The sequence below is a fragment of the Hemiscyllium ocellatum genome, chromosome 27 (genome assembly GCF_020745735.1).
Source record: "Hemiscyllium ocellatum isolate sHemOce1 chromosome 27, sHemOce1.pat.X.cur, whole genome shotgun sequence".
Classification (NCBI taxonomy): Eukaryota; Metazoa; Chordata; class Chondrichthyes; order Orectolobiformes; family Hemiscylliidae; genus Hemiscyllium; species Hemiscyllium ocellatum.
In genome coordinates, this window is record NC_083427.1 from 753,578 (window position 1) to 771,144 (window position 17,567).

Below are 17,567 nucleotides of genomic sequence, written 5' to 3' on the forward strand. Positions count from 1 at the left end.
CCTCGGCGTCTAAACATAATTGAAGATCATAAAAATAAATATGCAGCTCGAAATTGTTAAAAAAATTTCTTAGAACATACGAAGGAGAAGGTTTCACTGATTAATTGGTTCAGTTTAAAGAGATGGTGGAGAAAATATTCTTTTTCACTCAGTTTCCAGGATTCTTGCTCAATTTGATATAAATGTGCTGATTTGGCTGTATCAGTAGAGGGCGCAGTTTATAGACAGGCCCAACTCTCGTCTCTTTTTCTACTGTCAGCTGGATGGAATAAAACGAGCAAGTATTATTTTCATTCATTCAAGATACAATGAGAGCCATTAAGTATGCAAGCATGTTATTGCCCATCCGGAGCTGACATGGTGTCAATGATACGCAGAAGTCTCTGGTCTTGCAGAGACACCCACAGTGCTATTGAGAAGGTCGGTCAAAGACTGTACCCTTCAGGAATGAGCAATACTGCTGGAGCTGCGATATAACTCCAAGTGAAGACGGTGAGGGGCTTGGAAATACATTGAATTTATGTGTGTTCCCATGCATCTGCTGCCCCATCCGTCTCGGTTATAGAGGCCATTTCTAAACCATATATTGGAACATGTCTAAATGAGAACAAAGGACACAACATATTGCAGTATGGTACGGGGATTCGTTACCACGGTTGGCTGAGTGTTTAGTTTCTGATAGAGAGGACAATAGCGTTGTTTGAATTCCCTTGGTAAATTTGCATTTACTGTCAGGGAGGATGCAATCGAGAATCTGGTGTTCTGAACCGAACAAAAAAGAGGACTGTCAGGAAAGACATTTGACATAGAGAAGTTATACAACCAAGACAGGATGTATACTATTTGAGAATAAGGGACGTGAGGTGAGGTTTATGGAAATTCTGACCACAGTGTTCCAAGTCTAATGTTTTGACGGACCTTAAAGCAGAAATGGAGGATTGTAAATGATAGCCTTTTATTTAAGATGGTGGAGGGCGCGTGCAGCAAGCACACAAATGCAAGTAATATCAATTGGAAACGTGGTCACAGGCAAAGTAAAGAACACTTTTACAGAATATGGCTAAAAACCAACATTTGCTGTTGACTTGGTACCGACCGGGATGTGAATTTCCAATGACATTTGACATTTTGCAAGGGCTAAAACCTCGCAAAATGGGTTGGAATAGACCATCGGCAGTAAACCGTATTATGGCTTCATAACTCTAGCCATAACCCTATTGCTTCATTGGTACAAGATTTATTTTGTCCTGTTAAACACACGGAGGATACCATTCATTTAGAGGCATGCAGTCATAGAGTCATGCAACATGGAAACTGCCCCTTCAGCCCAACGGTTACATTCCATCAAGGGTTCCTAAGCGGCACGTTGCTAATTTCCTCTGATTTCTCAATATCTCTATAAACCTTTGCAATCTATGTACCCGTCCAAATTGCGTTTACATGTTAGAACTGTGCCTGTATCTACCACTTGCTCTGGCAGCTCATATGCATCACCCTCTGGGTGGAGAAGTTGCCCCTCAGGTCACTTCTAAATTTTTTCCTCCCACCCTAATCTTCTGCTCTCTTGTTTTGGACTCCTGTACCGTGGGGAAAAAAAGACCTTGGCGGTTGACCCTTGAAATGCCACTCATGGTTTTATGATATGGAGGTACTGGTGTTGGACTATGTTGGACATCTTCAGAGTTCACAAAACACAAAGTTACCCTCCAATGGGATTATTTAAAATTATAAGCTTTCAAAGTGCTGCCCTTTCATCAAATGAAGTGATGTAGAGGTACTGCTCTGGAAGGTTGTGATGTCAAATAGATCTGTTTAACTACAAGTGGAAGTCATGTGACTTTTGGCCATGACTTTATAAACATTTATAAGTTCACACTTCAGCCTCGTACGCTCCAGCGAATAACAGTCCGAACTTAGCGAGTGTCTCCTCTTAACTCACTCCCTCCTGCCTTGGGGACATCCTTATAAATGTTCTTTGTCCCCTACCATTTTAATGACATCTTTCCTGTCGTCTGAACGGAATTGTACACAGTACTCCAAATGTAGTCTCACCAATTATGTTAACATCCATAACATGATATCCCAAACTCTTGTAATCAATGCTCTGACAGATGAAGGCAAGTGTGACAAACGGCCTTCTTCATAAAACAGTCTACCTGCGACCCCTCTTTCAATGAACTGTGCATCTGCGCCCTGAGGCATGTCAACATACCTGTGTGTTCTTCCATTAAGTCCTGATCTGGTTTGTCTTAAGAAAATGCAACGCTTTGCATTTAAGTAATTTAAATTCCATCTGCCATTCTTCGCATCATTGGCCCAGTTCACCTCGTATGGAACCTTCTTGACCTTGTATTTAATTTGGTGTTGTTCACACACTCATGAACGATACCTTAGACTTTCTCAACAAAAATGTTTACTTAACTGATGAATAACAGTGAAACAAACACCAGTACTTGAGCCACGCAACCAAAGATTAACAAGGATTTTGCCATGAGTGGAAGGTTTGAGCGATCGGGAGAGTTTGAATAAACTGGTGCTATTTTCCTTGGTTCATTGGAAACTGAGGGCTGAACTTTTAGAGGTTTATAAAATCATGGGGGGCATGGACAATGTGAACACTCAAGGTATTTCCCTGAGTTAGAGGAGTCCAAAAACGGAGGGCATACTTTTAAGGTCAGAAAGATTTGAAAGGAACAAATGGGGCAACAGTTTCACTCAGACAGGTGGTGCCTATTTGGACTGAGCTCCACAGGAAGTGGTGGAGGCTGGCACAATTGCAACATTTAAAGAGCATCTGGATGGGTATATGGATAGGAACCGTTTAGCGAGATATGGGCATTAAATTGGCACATAGCACTAGATTCATTTAAGTTATCTAGTCAGCATTGACAAGTTGGGCTGAAGGGTCTGTTCCTGTGCTGTACTTTCCACGACTCCACAACTCTTGCTGTCGGATTGTTCATTGCAGTCATGAATTTTCTACCATTTTCAATATTTACAATTCTTCATAATTGTGATAATTTCAATAAAAGTGACACTATCAAGGGCACGATTTATAATTGCAAAGGCTGTGCAGTGGCACAAAACAGATCTCTGACTGATTCAGTGATTTGTGAAGAATGACCATGGCTTCATGATGTACTTTCTCAGTTCCCCTTATAACCAGGCCAACGGTTTAAGCTATAGCATTTAAAAGTCTCCTGTCCCTTCACAGATTTGTTCTGAAACCTCAAAGTTCATATATTTCAAATTCCTTTGCAAATTATTCGCAAAAGAAACAAAAAAAAGTACTTTCCTTCATGTCACAGAGCAATGTTTGTGTGTTTTCTTGAGCTTGGTCTCGATAACCACACATGTTTTCGAATACATCAACCATGATTTTGTTCCGGACCACATTTCGACATCTGCTTTCCACTGTTCACCTCCTTCAGCAACCTTCTCGTTTAGAATGTGAAACCTGGAGCAGAATTAGACCATTCAGTCTATCGAATCTGTCCCGGTATTCAATGAGATCATGGCAGATCTGATAAACCTGGGCTTCAATTTCCTGACTTTTCCTTTTACCAATTGATTCCTTCACTGAATAAAAATCTCTCCTTCACTGCCTTGAATATTTTAACTAACCCAGCATCGACCGCCCTCTATGAGAGGAAATTCAACAGATTCACAATCTTTTCATAGAACAAATGCCTCACCACATCTACGTTAAATAGATGAATCCTTACACTGATTGTTTCCCACAAGGGGAAACAGTTTCTCCAAATCTCTTGCTGATTACAATTGGTATGATAAGATCGCCTTTCATTCTTCTCAATTACAAGGCCCAATCTTTTAATTATGTTTATTAAAAAAAAAGCCTTCATATCCGCGATTAGCTGAATGAAATTTGTCTGGACTCCATCCAATGTCAAAATATATTTCGATAGATAACGGGACCAAAAGTTGTTCACGGTTTTCCAACCGTTATTTGATTATTGGCTTCTATAGTTTCAGAAGGCCTCTTTCCACAGCTCATAAGGAAGATGTCCAAATATGAGTTAATTTGCAGGTGCCAATACTTTTAAAGTGGGACAGGTTTTGTCCCCAATTTGCATAATGTCCTACTTACGGAAAGAAGAATTGAGAAGTTAGTCATTCACCACGCCTTACTTAAAAATATCTACTAACTAATTATAATGTATGCCGTGATCATTTCAGCTGGATTCCAGATAATGTGAGAGCGATTGTTCTTCATACTAATATCGCAATTGATCAAATAGGGAGTCAATGATCTCGATAAAAATTGGAGTCACTGAGAATGAGGTGAAAAATCGATGCTTTGCGCCATTCCCAGCAAATGGAAAATGTTTGTAGTTTTGGAGATCAGTAATCTCAGCGCCAGGACATCTCTACTGAAGTTCTTCAGAATAATCTTGGCTGAACTATCTTCATCCGTTTAATTGATACGCTCCCCTATACCATAAGATCAGGAGCAGGGATGTTCGCTCATGATTGTACAATGTTCAGCACTATTCATAATTCTTGAAATACTGAAGCAGTCCATGTTTAAATGTACCACGATCTGGATCCATAGCACGTTTCGGGCTGACAATTGTCAGCGAAAGTTCCTGCCACTCTAATATCATGCATTGATTATCACCAATAAAATTACCAGAGACATTCAGTGATATTAACATTACAGGGTCATCCAATATCGACAACCTTATTGTCACCATTGACCAGAACCTGAACTGCTCTCGTAATATAAGTACAGTGACAACAAGAACTGTTCAGCGGCCAGAAGTTTGATTCACTAACTATAGAATAGTGCTTTGCCTCCTTGGAAGATAATGATATTATGATGTGGGTGCGGAATTCCTTCTTGGGAAGATGGCACTCTCAGACGTCACTGTCTGTATTGGTGCTAACAACATAGGCATGAAGAAGACTGAAGTCCTGAAGACAGATTTCAGCGAGTTAAAAATGAAATTGAAAGACAGATTCTCAAAGGCAGTCATCTTAGGATTTCTGTCTGCCACGGATCAATGTGTAAAAGAACAGAAGGAGTGATTGGTTCAAAACGTTTTGAAGAGCAGGTGTAGGAAAAGGCGCTTTGGATTTCTGAGGAATTAGAATGGATTCTGCAGCAGGTTGAGCCAATGTTATCTGAACCAGCTACATCTTCGCTAGTCAGTCTTTTCAGATGCTGGAGATCAGGGTCGAGAAGTGTGGTGCTGGAAAAGCACAGCCAGTCCAGCAGCATCAGAAAAGCAAGAGAGTAGATTTTTCGAACATGAGCACTTAATCAAATGAACAACTCGTGCTCAAAACGTCGACCCTCCTGTTCCTCGGATTCTGCCTGATTGGCTGCACTTTTACCGCACTACACTTTCTGACGATTTCAGTTTCTGATTAATTGTAACTCACAGGGTGTTGGCAGATTGGTAACTCACTGACTGAAAAAAAACCATTGTGTATGAAGTGGTAATTGCTAGATGTCTTGTTGTGTCGATGATCATTGGATGGATCTCAGAGCATTTGAAATCCACCAGAAGTACCAGGAAATTCGGTGAAAATATCATGTGATTATTGATTCCGCGTTGAATGAGGCAGAGGTGCAATTTAGACACGAATACGATTATACAAGTGTTAAATGTATATGTATGTACATTTCTCTCTGCGTGTGTGTATATAGAGTCACAGAGTCATAGAGATGTACAGCATGGAAACAGACCCTTCGGTCTAACCCGTCCACGCCGATCAGACATCCCAACCCAATCTAGTCACACCTGCCAGCACCCGGCCCATATCCCTCCAAACCCTTCCTATTCATATACCCATCCAAATGCCTCTTAAATGTTGCAATTGTACCAGCCTCCAGCACTTCCTCTGGAAGCTCATTCCATACACGTACCACCCTCTGCGTGAAAAACTTGCCTCTTAGCCCTCTTTTATATATTTCCCCTCTCACCCTAAAACTATGCCCTCTCGTTCTGGACTCCGCGACACCAGGGAAAAGATCTTGTCTATTTATCCTTTCCATGCCCCTCATAATTTTGTAAACCTCTACAAGGTCACCTCTCAGCCTCCGACGCTCCAGGGAAAACAGCCCCAGCCTGTTCAGCTTCTCGCTATAGCTCAGATACTGCAACCCTGGCAACATCCTTGTAAATCTTTTCTGAACCTTTTCAAGTTTCACAACATCTTTCCGATAGGAAGGACACCAAAATTGCACGCAATATTCCAACAGTGGCCTTACCAATGTTCTGTACAGAAGCAACATGACCTCCCAACTCCTGTAGTCAACACTCTGATCAATAAATGAAAGCATACCAAACGCCTTCTTCACTATCCTATCTACCTTTGACTCCATTTTCAAGGAGCTATGAAACTGCACTCCAAGGTCTCTTTGTTCAGCAACACTCCCTCGGACTTTGCCATTAAGTGTATAAGTCCTGCTAAGGTTTGTTTTCCCAAAATGCAGAACGTCGCATTTATCTGAATTAATCTTCTTCTGCCATTTCTCAGCCCATTGGCCCATCTGCTCCAGATCCTGTTGTAATCTGAGGTAACCAACTTCACAGTTCATTACACATCCAATTTTGGTGTCATCTGCAAACTTACTAACTGTACCTCTTATGCTCACATCCAAATCTTTTATTTAAATGATAAAAAGTAGAGGGCCCAGCACCGATCCTTGCGGCACTCCACTGGCCACAGGCCTCCAGTCTGAAAAACAACTCTCCACCACCACCCTCTGTCTTCTACCTTTGAGCCAGTTCTGTCTCCAAATGGCTAGTTCTCCCTGCATTCCATGAGATCTAACCTTGCTAATCAGTCTCCCACGGAGAACCTTGTGAAACGCCTTACTGAAGTCCATATAGATCACACCTACTGCTCAGCCCTCATCAATCTTCTTTGTTACTTCATCAAAATACTCAATCAAGTTTGTGAGACATGATTTCCCACACACAAAGCCATGTTGACTATCCCTATTCAGTCCTTCCCTTTCCAAATGCATGTACTTCCTGTCCCTCATTATTCTCCTCACTTCTGTCTCCTTCAGTTTGGTCGGTACCTTAGATCCATTGACTTATGCTGAAATAGAGACATCGAGGCCTACAAAACAGTAAAAGTCCAGTCCCTCCATCTTGGGCTGAAGTGTGGTTTATCCATCGTTGCTCTCCCTCAACGGCTATAACATATTTTCACCAATAAGGATTTAAATATTCACACAATGCTCTAGATTAGACTTACAGTGTGGAAACAGGCCCTTCGGCCCAACAAGTCCACACCGACCCGCGGAAGCGCAACCCACCCATACCCCTACATTTACCCCTTACCTAACACTACGGGCAATTTAGCTTGGCCAATTCACCTGACCCCCACATCTTTGGACTGTGGGAGGAAACCGGAGCACCCGGAGGGAAACCTACCCACGGAGGAAACCCACGCAGACACAGGGAGAACGTGCAAACTCCACACAGTCAGTCGCCTGAGTCGGGAATTGAACCCGGGTCTACAGGCGCTGTGAGGCAGCAGTGCTAACCACTGTGCCACCGTGCCGCCCTTGAAGGTGAAGTCTAGGTGAAGTCTAACAAAGCTGATTTACAAATGAGGCAACACTTCACTACTCCTGCATTCAAATCCTCTTGTGATGAAAACTAAAATTCTATCAACCTTTCTAATTGCTTGCTCCAAGCGGATGTTAGCCTTCAGTGCATAATTGGGACGGGCACCCAAAGCCTTTTGTTCCTCTTCCTTTACAACCTTTCAGAGTTTGACAAATATTAAGCTCATTGTTTCTTTCCATAAGAGTGGGTAATCTCTCATTTTCCCAGGATATTTTCAATCTGCACTTCCCTGATCATTGTTTTAACATGAATTAACATAAGCTCACGGACGATTTTACTTTGTGCCTCCAGGAACCAGCTCAAATGTTTTGTGTGCGTGATTAATATTCTTTTGACCTTTTCTGAATATTTTCATTTTTATGTCTGTGATATTCTTGGTTTCATTTTCTTTGAGCGGTCAGAAAAAAAAATCCCCTGACATCGTCAATTTGATACATAACATTCCAGGAAAAGAAAACTTCCTTCATGTTACAGAGAGGTCTTGGTCTGATTAGCCATTTCAGACCATCTGGAGATATCAGCCGTGATATCGATACTTTGTACCCTTCGTTATTTCCTGTACGCTGTTTATCTCAGTCCACACATTCCAATTTGACATGGTTGAGCACAATCTTGACCAGAGACATCTATTTTAATCAAGAGTCTCGAACCTGCTTTACGCTGAAAGGGACTTCGCTCGTATTTTTTAATCCTTTTTTACTTTTTGGATTTTAAAGAAATAAGAATTCAATAAGTTTAGACGCCTCAAAAGTTCAATTGCCTGATGCAGACGAGTACTTCCATTAGTGCAGTTGAATTGTCATTCTTTGTTCAATAGTGAGGAACAGCTGTTAATCTGACAATAATGTTTGTATCTCTCAAGTCAGGCAACTATTGAGAACCTGTATTTTATCATAGAAACCTAGTTGTTGCAAACATTGTCAAGCTTCGAGACTGCAAAATACTGATCAATTTCTGCACAATGAGCTCGGATCAGTCTTCTGTGAGGTTTCAATAAATTGTAACATGTATTTGCATAATGCAAGTTATTGTGCTGATTAATATTTCATATTTAAATTCAATGTTCTGCTGTTCCATTTATTTGCAATACTTTTAGGAATTTGTCAAGATTAATATTCATTGCCATAATTCTACTAAAGATGATGCTTGTACACTTACACAATTACTGAATGATGTTGATTTTGTTTGAACTCCGAAACACATCACTGATTTTTTTTTGTTTTGAACATCTGTTTTACAGGATGGTATGGCAGAACTGAGATGCCTATCAAGCAGATTTCTAATGCATTTCCCAATTTACTCGATACAACGATTAATTGCTTTGAGAGCAAATTCTGGCTGAGACACTGAGCTGCAATCTGAATCAGTGGAGTCCTGTGTAACTTGATTTCTCAGCTCTATCTGCAACAAATAACTGTTAACCAGATTGTAATTGACTTACAGTGAACTCAGTTGCGAGGGACATAAGACACAACAACTTCGTGGCGTCAAGAAATATTTGAAAGTACTGGACACAGCAAAGGCTATTTTTGCTGCCAAAATCCATGCAATAGTTCCAATTTAAATGCTCCATACCTTTCCAGTACAAGCGCTTCCAGTACAACTACATTGCTGTCAACGTCCAGCAACACAGAACCCTTCCCACATGCATCCTGCCCAGGAATATAGGGCAATAGCAAAAACAGAAACTAGCCCAGCAGTTGACCGCTGTTAGTCATTATAAACAAAAGGAGGGCAATCACCGTGATATGGGGGAATTCAATGAGTGTAATAGTATCAAGTGGTGATGGCAAGATCCTTTCTTGTTGTAGATGGCTGACCATGTGAGATGCTAATATTTGTCATTTCTGAGCCTAACCCTGGGGATTTTCCTGGTCTTCCTGCATTTGGCCACGTATGTCTTTCGTTTCTGAGGAGTTGTGAATTGCATTGAATGTTGTGTCTTCCTCATAAAACATCACACTTCTGATCTGAAGATGATAAATGAGGTAGCTGAAGATGGTTGAATATATGACATCACTTTGAGTATTTCCAACAGAGATGTTCTGAAGCTGAAATATCTAACATCCAATATCCACAGCGATCCTCCTTTGCAATAGGTATGAATGGAACCAGTGGAGAGTTTTGATTCTGATCGATATCCGTTTTGCAAGGGTTTCTTCATTCTACACGTGATCAAATGTGGCCTTCATATGAAGAACTCACTCATTTGCTTCACCTCTGGAATTCGGCTCATTTGTCCATATTTGAAACAAGACTGCACTAACTTCAAAATCTAGGCAGCCTCGGCAGAAGTCATACTTACTGCAAAGCCATTGGTTCTTTTTAACTCTGCTGAAGAGCCGTACCATCACATTTCCAGTGATCAAAATTTTACTGATTGGGTAATAATTGTTCGGAACGGATAAGGAAATAACGAGGCAATGTTCATCATTGCTGTTTAGATGGCATTATTGCAGCTTTACTAGATCAACTTCGCTCGTGGGACAACAGGTTTTGCAAAGTAAACATTGAGTACATTTTGAGGAACGTTGTAAGTTCTCATTGAATTATCCGGAGCTGCCAAATATTTGATGGCATGATGAAGAATGAATCGAAACTGAAGACAGGCATGTTCGATTTCTGGGGCCTCTGCCAGAACAGAAATTTAAGAAGATTACTGACCACCTTCTGAAGGGCAAGAAGGAATGAACAATAAGTTCTAGCCCAACCGGGTTATACATATCCCATGAATTAATCAATTATGAAATAGCAGCACTCCAATTTTCAATGCGCATATTTACTTTGGCAGAAATAGACAGGGTGTGCTTGGGATGACAATAAGCTACAAGTTTCCTTCCAAGCTTAGATTAATATTGTGTCGAATTTTAAGAAGCTGAATTGGAACTTTCTGGCAATAATGTGTGAGGCTCTCCTGATAGTATGAAGTGATTCAAGAAGATGTCAGTCCATTATCTTATCAGGATTAATTTGGAACTGTAGCCAAAACAGGACGGACCGTTCTCACTATTTTATAAATAAATGTAGAGCTGCATTATCAATGGAAATAAAACGCTTCTTACTCGATCTAAAGGAAGCTACTTGGCCCATGTGCAGCTCGTGATAACTGAGATTCATTCTTCCCATTAGGTATTGATTTGTGGCAAATTCTCAGTTGTTATAAATTGAAAATATTGTTCCGGATGGTAACTGATGTGAGGAACATTAGTTATTGATTTTACGGGAGCGGGAAGGTGAAGGCAATAAGAGACAAGAAACGAGCTAGTTCCTTCTTTTAGTTCCCTTATGATACAGAAATATTGGGCCATTTGTGGCATTGGGGCGAACCCGACTGCATGTTGCGGTGAACACTGCATTTATTGATTGGCTGAACTGTAGTTATTATTTTTGATTAGACAAGTTAAACATTTGAAACTGTGATGATGTATTTCGTAAACTGCAGTTTTTTGGTTTGTTTAATTGCGGTCTTTTATCAAATATATCAAGTCGTTTGCATAAAGTAATAAGGGTCGTTAAATCTACAACAGAGCTTACATTGATATAAGTGTTCCCCGTCTCATGCTGGCGACAGAGCTTCACAAACAATGAGTATTCTTGGAGGCAAAACAGTGAAACATACATAGTAGATACATTGTTTTAGTCTCGACAACTAATTCTAAATATTATTTCCTGATACATTTGTTGATGCATTCCATGTTTAATATTTATCCAGCACCATTAAGAATTCATATTACATTCATAATTGCTCACACTCTAGCACTAATAGGAATTCTAAGCGTTACTATACAACCATCAAAACAACCTGGTGTGGATTCTGGTGTGGAGCTCAATTTATGTGCATTCTGGCAAAAATGTGACAATTCTGCATCAACATGTTTTGTGGACTAATATAACTTTAGGTTTTTGTGTGTGCTTTATGGCGGTATGAATAAGACTAGTAGAAGATAGAGGAAATTTAGAGAGATTTGAGAACTCCAAACTGACTGCATTCACAATACTGTAAAAGCGTCTGCAAAGTGTGTCAATATTAATCCGTAAAACCTTTAGACGTGTGGTATTAATCAGTTCATTTAGAATACTCGATCTGCTCCATCATTCGAGCATTGCTGACATGTCTCTCAACCCCATTCTTCTGCCTTCTCTCCATAACCCTTGATTCCCTTCCTAATCAAGAAACTAAATCTGTATTAAATACACTCAATGATCTAGACTTCACAAACCTCTGTGACATGGAGTTATCCCCTTCTGTTGAATAAATTCCTCTCCATCTCAATTTTGAAGGATCGTCCCTTCACTCTGAGGATATGCCCTCGGGTTGAAGTCCTGTTGTGCGAGGAAAATTATCTTCTGCTTATCCGCTGTATACAGGTTTATCAGTATTCAGTAAGATTCAATGATACTCCACTCTTATTCTTCTAAACTGCATTGCGCTCAAAGGTAGAAGCTTCAACTGATCTTCATAAGATAAGCCTGGTATCCAGTGGATCGTTTTTGTAAAGCCTCTGTGGACTCCCTCCAATGCCACACGTCCTTCCTTAGATAGGAGTCCAAAACTGCTCACAATATTCCACATGTGCTCCCTATCGACCCTCATACAGTTGGATTTCCAACTCGCGTCATGCTTCAAGTTTCAGAAGTCTATCCCCATTTAGGAAATATTTCTCATATTTATCCTTCCAAACAAAGTTCATAACCTTACATTTCCCCACATGATGTTCCATCTACCACTTCTCTGCTAATCCCCCCGACAGTCGAAGTCCTTCAGCACAATCCATTTCCTCAGCATTTCTTGTCCCTCAAACTATCATTGTATAATCTGCGACGTTGGCAACAATGCCCTCAGTTCCTTCGTTTAGATCATTTATGAATAAAGTGAATAGTTGTGGTCCCAACGCTGACCCTGCAGAAATCCAGTAGTCACTGGCTGTCGTCCTGAAAATGACCTCTTTATCCCCACAGTTTTTCTTCTGCCAGTCAGCCAATTCTTCAGTTATGTCAGTGAGTTATGCCAAGCACTATGGCTCAAATCTTATTTAGCAGGTCTCTGTTCTTGTCAAAATCAAAATACATCGTGTTTACTGGGTCTTCTTTGTCTTACTTGATGGTTGCCTCCTCAAATAATTCTTTCAGATTTGTGAGGCATGGCTTCCCATTGACGAAGCTGAAACAACCCTATTTTACCAACACACGCAAGTGTTCTGCAATCTCACGTTGAATAATGGACATGAAAATCTTACTAACGACCGAGGTTATGCTAACCAGCCTAAATGTCACAGCTTTTGAGTTAACTAATTCGTTGCAAGAAACTGGACATTAATAGATTACCATTTATCTCTTTCTTAGATAAGCTTTCTTAGAGAAGCAATATAAAAGGACAAAGCCCTGATGGCTTTAACGAGAACAAAGAACAAAGAAAATTTACAGTCCAGGATCCGGTCCTTCAGTTCTTACCCTGAGCTGATCCAAATCTATTGTCTAAACCTCTCAGCCAATTCCTCAGCATCGGTATCCCCCTGCTCCCCACCTACTCACGCATCTGTCCAGACACATCTTAAATGAATCTACCATGCCTGCCTCTATCACCTCTGCCGGCAACGCGTTCCAGACACCCACTGCCCTCTGTATAAAGTACTTGCCGCGTGTATCCCCCTTAAACATTTCACCTCTCACCTTGAAAGCATGACCTCTCGTAAAGGAAAAGCCTTGCCTTTATCTACCCTGTCTCTACCCTTCATGACTTTGTAAACCTCAATCAGGTCCCCCCTCAATCTCCTTTTTTCTAATGAAAACAATCCTAACATTCTCAACCACTGTTCATAGCTAGAACCATACCAGGCAACATCCTCGTAAACCTTCTCTGCACCCTCTCTAATATATCCTATACCCTGGAACATCTAGTTGACCATCATGACCTTCTTTCAACCAAGTCTCTATGACTGTAATACGTCATTGTCACAGGCACCAATACAAGTCCTAAGTTTATCTACCTGACACACTATACTCGCATTAATGTAGATGCACTTCAGACCACCAGTTCTTTTGCATTCATCTGCTTTCTGCCTACTCTTCCACTTATTAATGCTATCTTTATGATTAGTACATCTCTAGTATCCACATCACTGTCTAATTGTCTTCTCTTCTGGTTTCCACCACGCCTGGCACATTCGTTTAAAACCTCCCCAACAGTACTAGCAAAAACTCCCCCAAGGACATTTGTGCTAGTCTGTTTCAGATGTAGACCGTCCATTTTGTAATCGTCCCACCATCCCCAGAACCGGTCTCAATGTCCCAACAAATCTGAACCCCCTCCCTCCTACGCCAATACTCAAGGCACGTGTTCATCCTGCCTATTTTTCATTTCTACGCTGACGATCAAGTGACACGTGCCTTGTGTAGTTTCAGAATATTCTCCTGAGTCATTGGAAAGAACAGATCAGACTAAATTCGATAGAAGGCTGATTTTCAGACTTGGTTTAATTAAGAAGCTGCTATTGAGGAAATCTCAGCAAATAATAAGTGAATACAATAAAATGAATCATTGCGATCCAGGATAGAAGTTAAGACACACTTATCAGTAGTCATACTGATTATTATCATGATGTTAATAAGGTACAACATTCTCACATGCAGAAAGATCTGGCTGTCAGAAGGCATGAACCACAGACGGCTAAGAGCCTGTTACGGACATTAATCAAGGAAGTTAAATGAAATCTTTGTGTTTTTGTGACAGCACTGCACTGCAACAGTATAACAGCTTCTGTTGTACAGGGCATTGCTAAGGTAAAAATCAGATATACATTGGACAGTGTTGGTCACTGTGCTTATAGAAATGTTAATGAGAAAGAAGAGGAAACAGGGGAGAGAGGCGAGGTCTGTACATTCTGGAGTTAAGCAGAGACAGAAGTCACTTAATTGATGCATATGGAGTGCTAAGGAAAATAGGTGGGATCGATGATGAAAGATTGTTTCCTTTTTTGGGGGAATAGAGAAAAAAAATCATAGTTTTAACACAAGGACTCGACCATTTCAGACAGACATGAAAGGGAAATAATTGCTTATATATTTGTGAGTCTTTGGAATGCTCTTCCACAAAGACAGAGAAATCAGAACGGTATGAAATATTTACAAGGAAAGGTAAATACATTTTTGATTTCAAGTGGATGGAACATTATTCAGTATGAAGGAATGTTGAGCTGAGGCAAATTTCAGATCAGCTATCATCTTCTTGAATGCTGGAGCAGGGCTAGAAATGCGGCGCGGGGGGTGGGGGGCATTCTTGTTGCCTCTTCTGAAGTTATAAACGGATAACAATCAGGAAGAAATTAGATATTACTCAGTTTCAGCCAAGCAACCTCAAGAACTTCGATTCCCTCCACTCCACCTCCACATGGCAAACAGCATGCGATAATGCTGAATGTGTTTGCATTAAAAACGGGCAAATAGAATACACTGAAAATGCTAAACAAAGTTAGCAATGTCTGAGAAGAGCTGAACAAATTTAAGAGTTCACGCCATGTGTTTTAATCGGAGCCCATCTGATGAAATATCATGACATTAAACTCCAATCCTGGTAAAAGTTTTCACAGCATCATAACGCTGTCTGCGAGGATGTGCCTGCTTCCCCCGGCAAAGATTTTACATTTAAACGTATATGCACGGCTCCTGTTTCCAGCTTATGCAATCTCTCGAAGTTCTCTTTCTCGATGCAAACATTTTCTGCCTGTTCATAATTCAAACGCACATTATGTGGACCAACAATTGCAGTGCGTTGAACAAAAAAAGCTCATTTTCCATGTAATCATCATATTAATCTTTCCACGTCAGTCAACATTCTGTACAATCGTTGGTGCAAGCTTTGAAATCACAGCACACAAACTCTTTGGTGGAATCAAACGCCGATCTGAGATACAGTGTTGGGATTTTTCATTTGCACCATTTTGAATTGATTTAACAAGAATGAACTGGAATTTCATTTGACTCTTTGTGCAATTCTACCAAGCACTAACGTCATGCTCAAAAAGAAGCTTTCCTCAACGAAACAAAACACTTTTAACAATTCAAGGCATATCGAATCCTCTTTTGATTAACAAGTGCCAAAAAACATTTTCCACTTTCTACTGAGTTCTGTCTGGTGCTTTTAAACTAAATCACACCGATCTATCAATATCGTTTTGCTCTTCTGAATTGCGAGCCATATCTGCAGTTGAATAGAACATTCAAGTTTTAGCAGCACCATCTCGAAGATTATACCCAAATGGATGATGTCAACGTGACGAGAAGCTTCTATCTATTTTTAAACGGTCTGAATTTCGTCTCTTTTTTCGAGTTTTCTCTGTTCTGAATTCTTGAATTGACTTCACTAACCAGTTTCAAATTTTGAATTCTGCAAAACCGGTACTTACTTTCATAGTTACTAACAGTCAAAGACTTTCAAATATTGACACACATTTCATACAGAATGTTCAAGGAACGAGAGACGACAATTAAAGCTGATGTTTCTAATTTTATGGTTCTAGCGAGCATTGCATGCACACATTAGACTGCGTGGCCACTCGGTTGTCAGAGGTCACCATATGTGGGTTTCAGTCTTAATTATTGAAGTGCCCCCTTTGTTCATGAATTCGCTGCCTGAACTTGACAAATGTTCATGGATATGGAATTAAAATATCACCAAGTTAAACACAAGGAAGTAAGCACATGCTGTTAATCTCTCTATTCTCAATTGATGCAGATTTCCATGATGTGATGTTGGTTCGTCTGCACACAGCTCAGCCCATCACGGTTCGTGAGTTAGAATCAACGTGATTGGTTTCTCGCTCCACATGATGCAAATGAACAGAGCCTCCCGTGGTTTATAAGGTCGGTGCTCCGACACACACTGTTACACAGAACAGGTTTTAATTCCAGTATTGGCTGCGTATGAAGTTTTGTTTGCTGGTGCAGAAACAATGAATATTTTCTTGGTTTCGTGCCTTTTAGCCTGGTTACCAAGTAAGTACTGTTTCTTATAGATGTTACGCATATAAGGACCATGTTCATATTATTGAAATTTCCTTGTCTGAAACTCTCCTGATGAGAAACAAATGTCATGTATTAAATATATTTTTCTCCGCACAGATGTCTTTACTGCAAGGGTTGAACAAACACCGAGAACGGCAACAAAGGAGACAGGCGAATCACTGACCATCAATTGCGTCCTAAAAGATACCAGCTGTGCATTGTATAGCACGTACTGGTATTTCACAAAAAAGGGCACATCAACGAAGAAGAGCTTATCAACTAGTGGACGATACTCGGAAACAGTGAACTCGGGATCAAAGTCCTTTTCTTTGCGAATTCGTGACCTAAGAGTTGAAGACAGTGGTACATATCAGTGTAATGCGTATAATTATCACAGTAATAAACCTGATCTTCCACCAATACAAAAACACCTTCAGATCTTCCGTGAAGCAAATTTGCCTTGTTTTGGCTTGTCAACGCTCAATATGCACTTTGAGGCCACTGCTCATGATACAGACTAGCAGGAATCAAGTTCTAAAAGATAGCTAACAAAATTCAGCAGGGAAATTCAGAAAAGGGGCACTTGGATATTCAGTGCAGCTGTTGAACTTACAGTAACGTGCGAGCATTTATTTTTGCACTGGGATGTATCACTGTGACTGTTATGATCACCACACCAATCGAGAACTCGACATCTGTAATACAGAAACTACCAGCACACATTGTTACCAGTACCGCAAACATTTTGATTTGTTGTTTATCAGGATGGCCAGCTAATCTGGAGTTTGGATGGATATCAAATTTGGTTTTCTGAAATAAATGTAAGAAGGTGCACATTGGTAGAAATCCAGATTGCAGTTTGTGCATCGACTTGGTGTTTTTGTATGAATGTCAATGGGAAGTTTTTGCATTGCTGTGTGTGACTGTGTTACTATGCTACCACAGTGACTAACC

The 17,567-nt window shown here is 40.4% G+C and overlaps 1 gene segment (V, D, J or C); it reads left to right on the forward strand.

The window, feature by feature from the left end:
- Positions 1-16,561: 16,561 nt before the first annotated feature.
- LOC132828616 (Ig heavy chain C region-like) overlaps positions 16,562-17,567 on the forward strand; it is a 35,320-nt gene continuing 34,314 nt past the window's right edge. The window contains 2 exon segments of the C gene segment in view: positions 16,562-16,604; positions 16,731-17,009. Coding sequence covers positions 16,562-16,604; positions 16,731-17,009 — 322 coding nt within the window.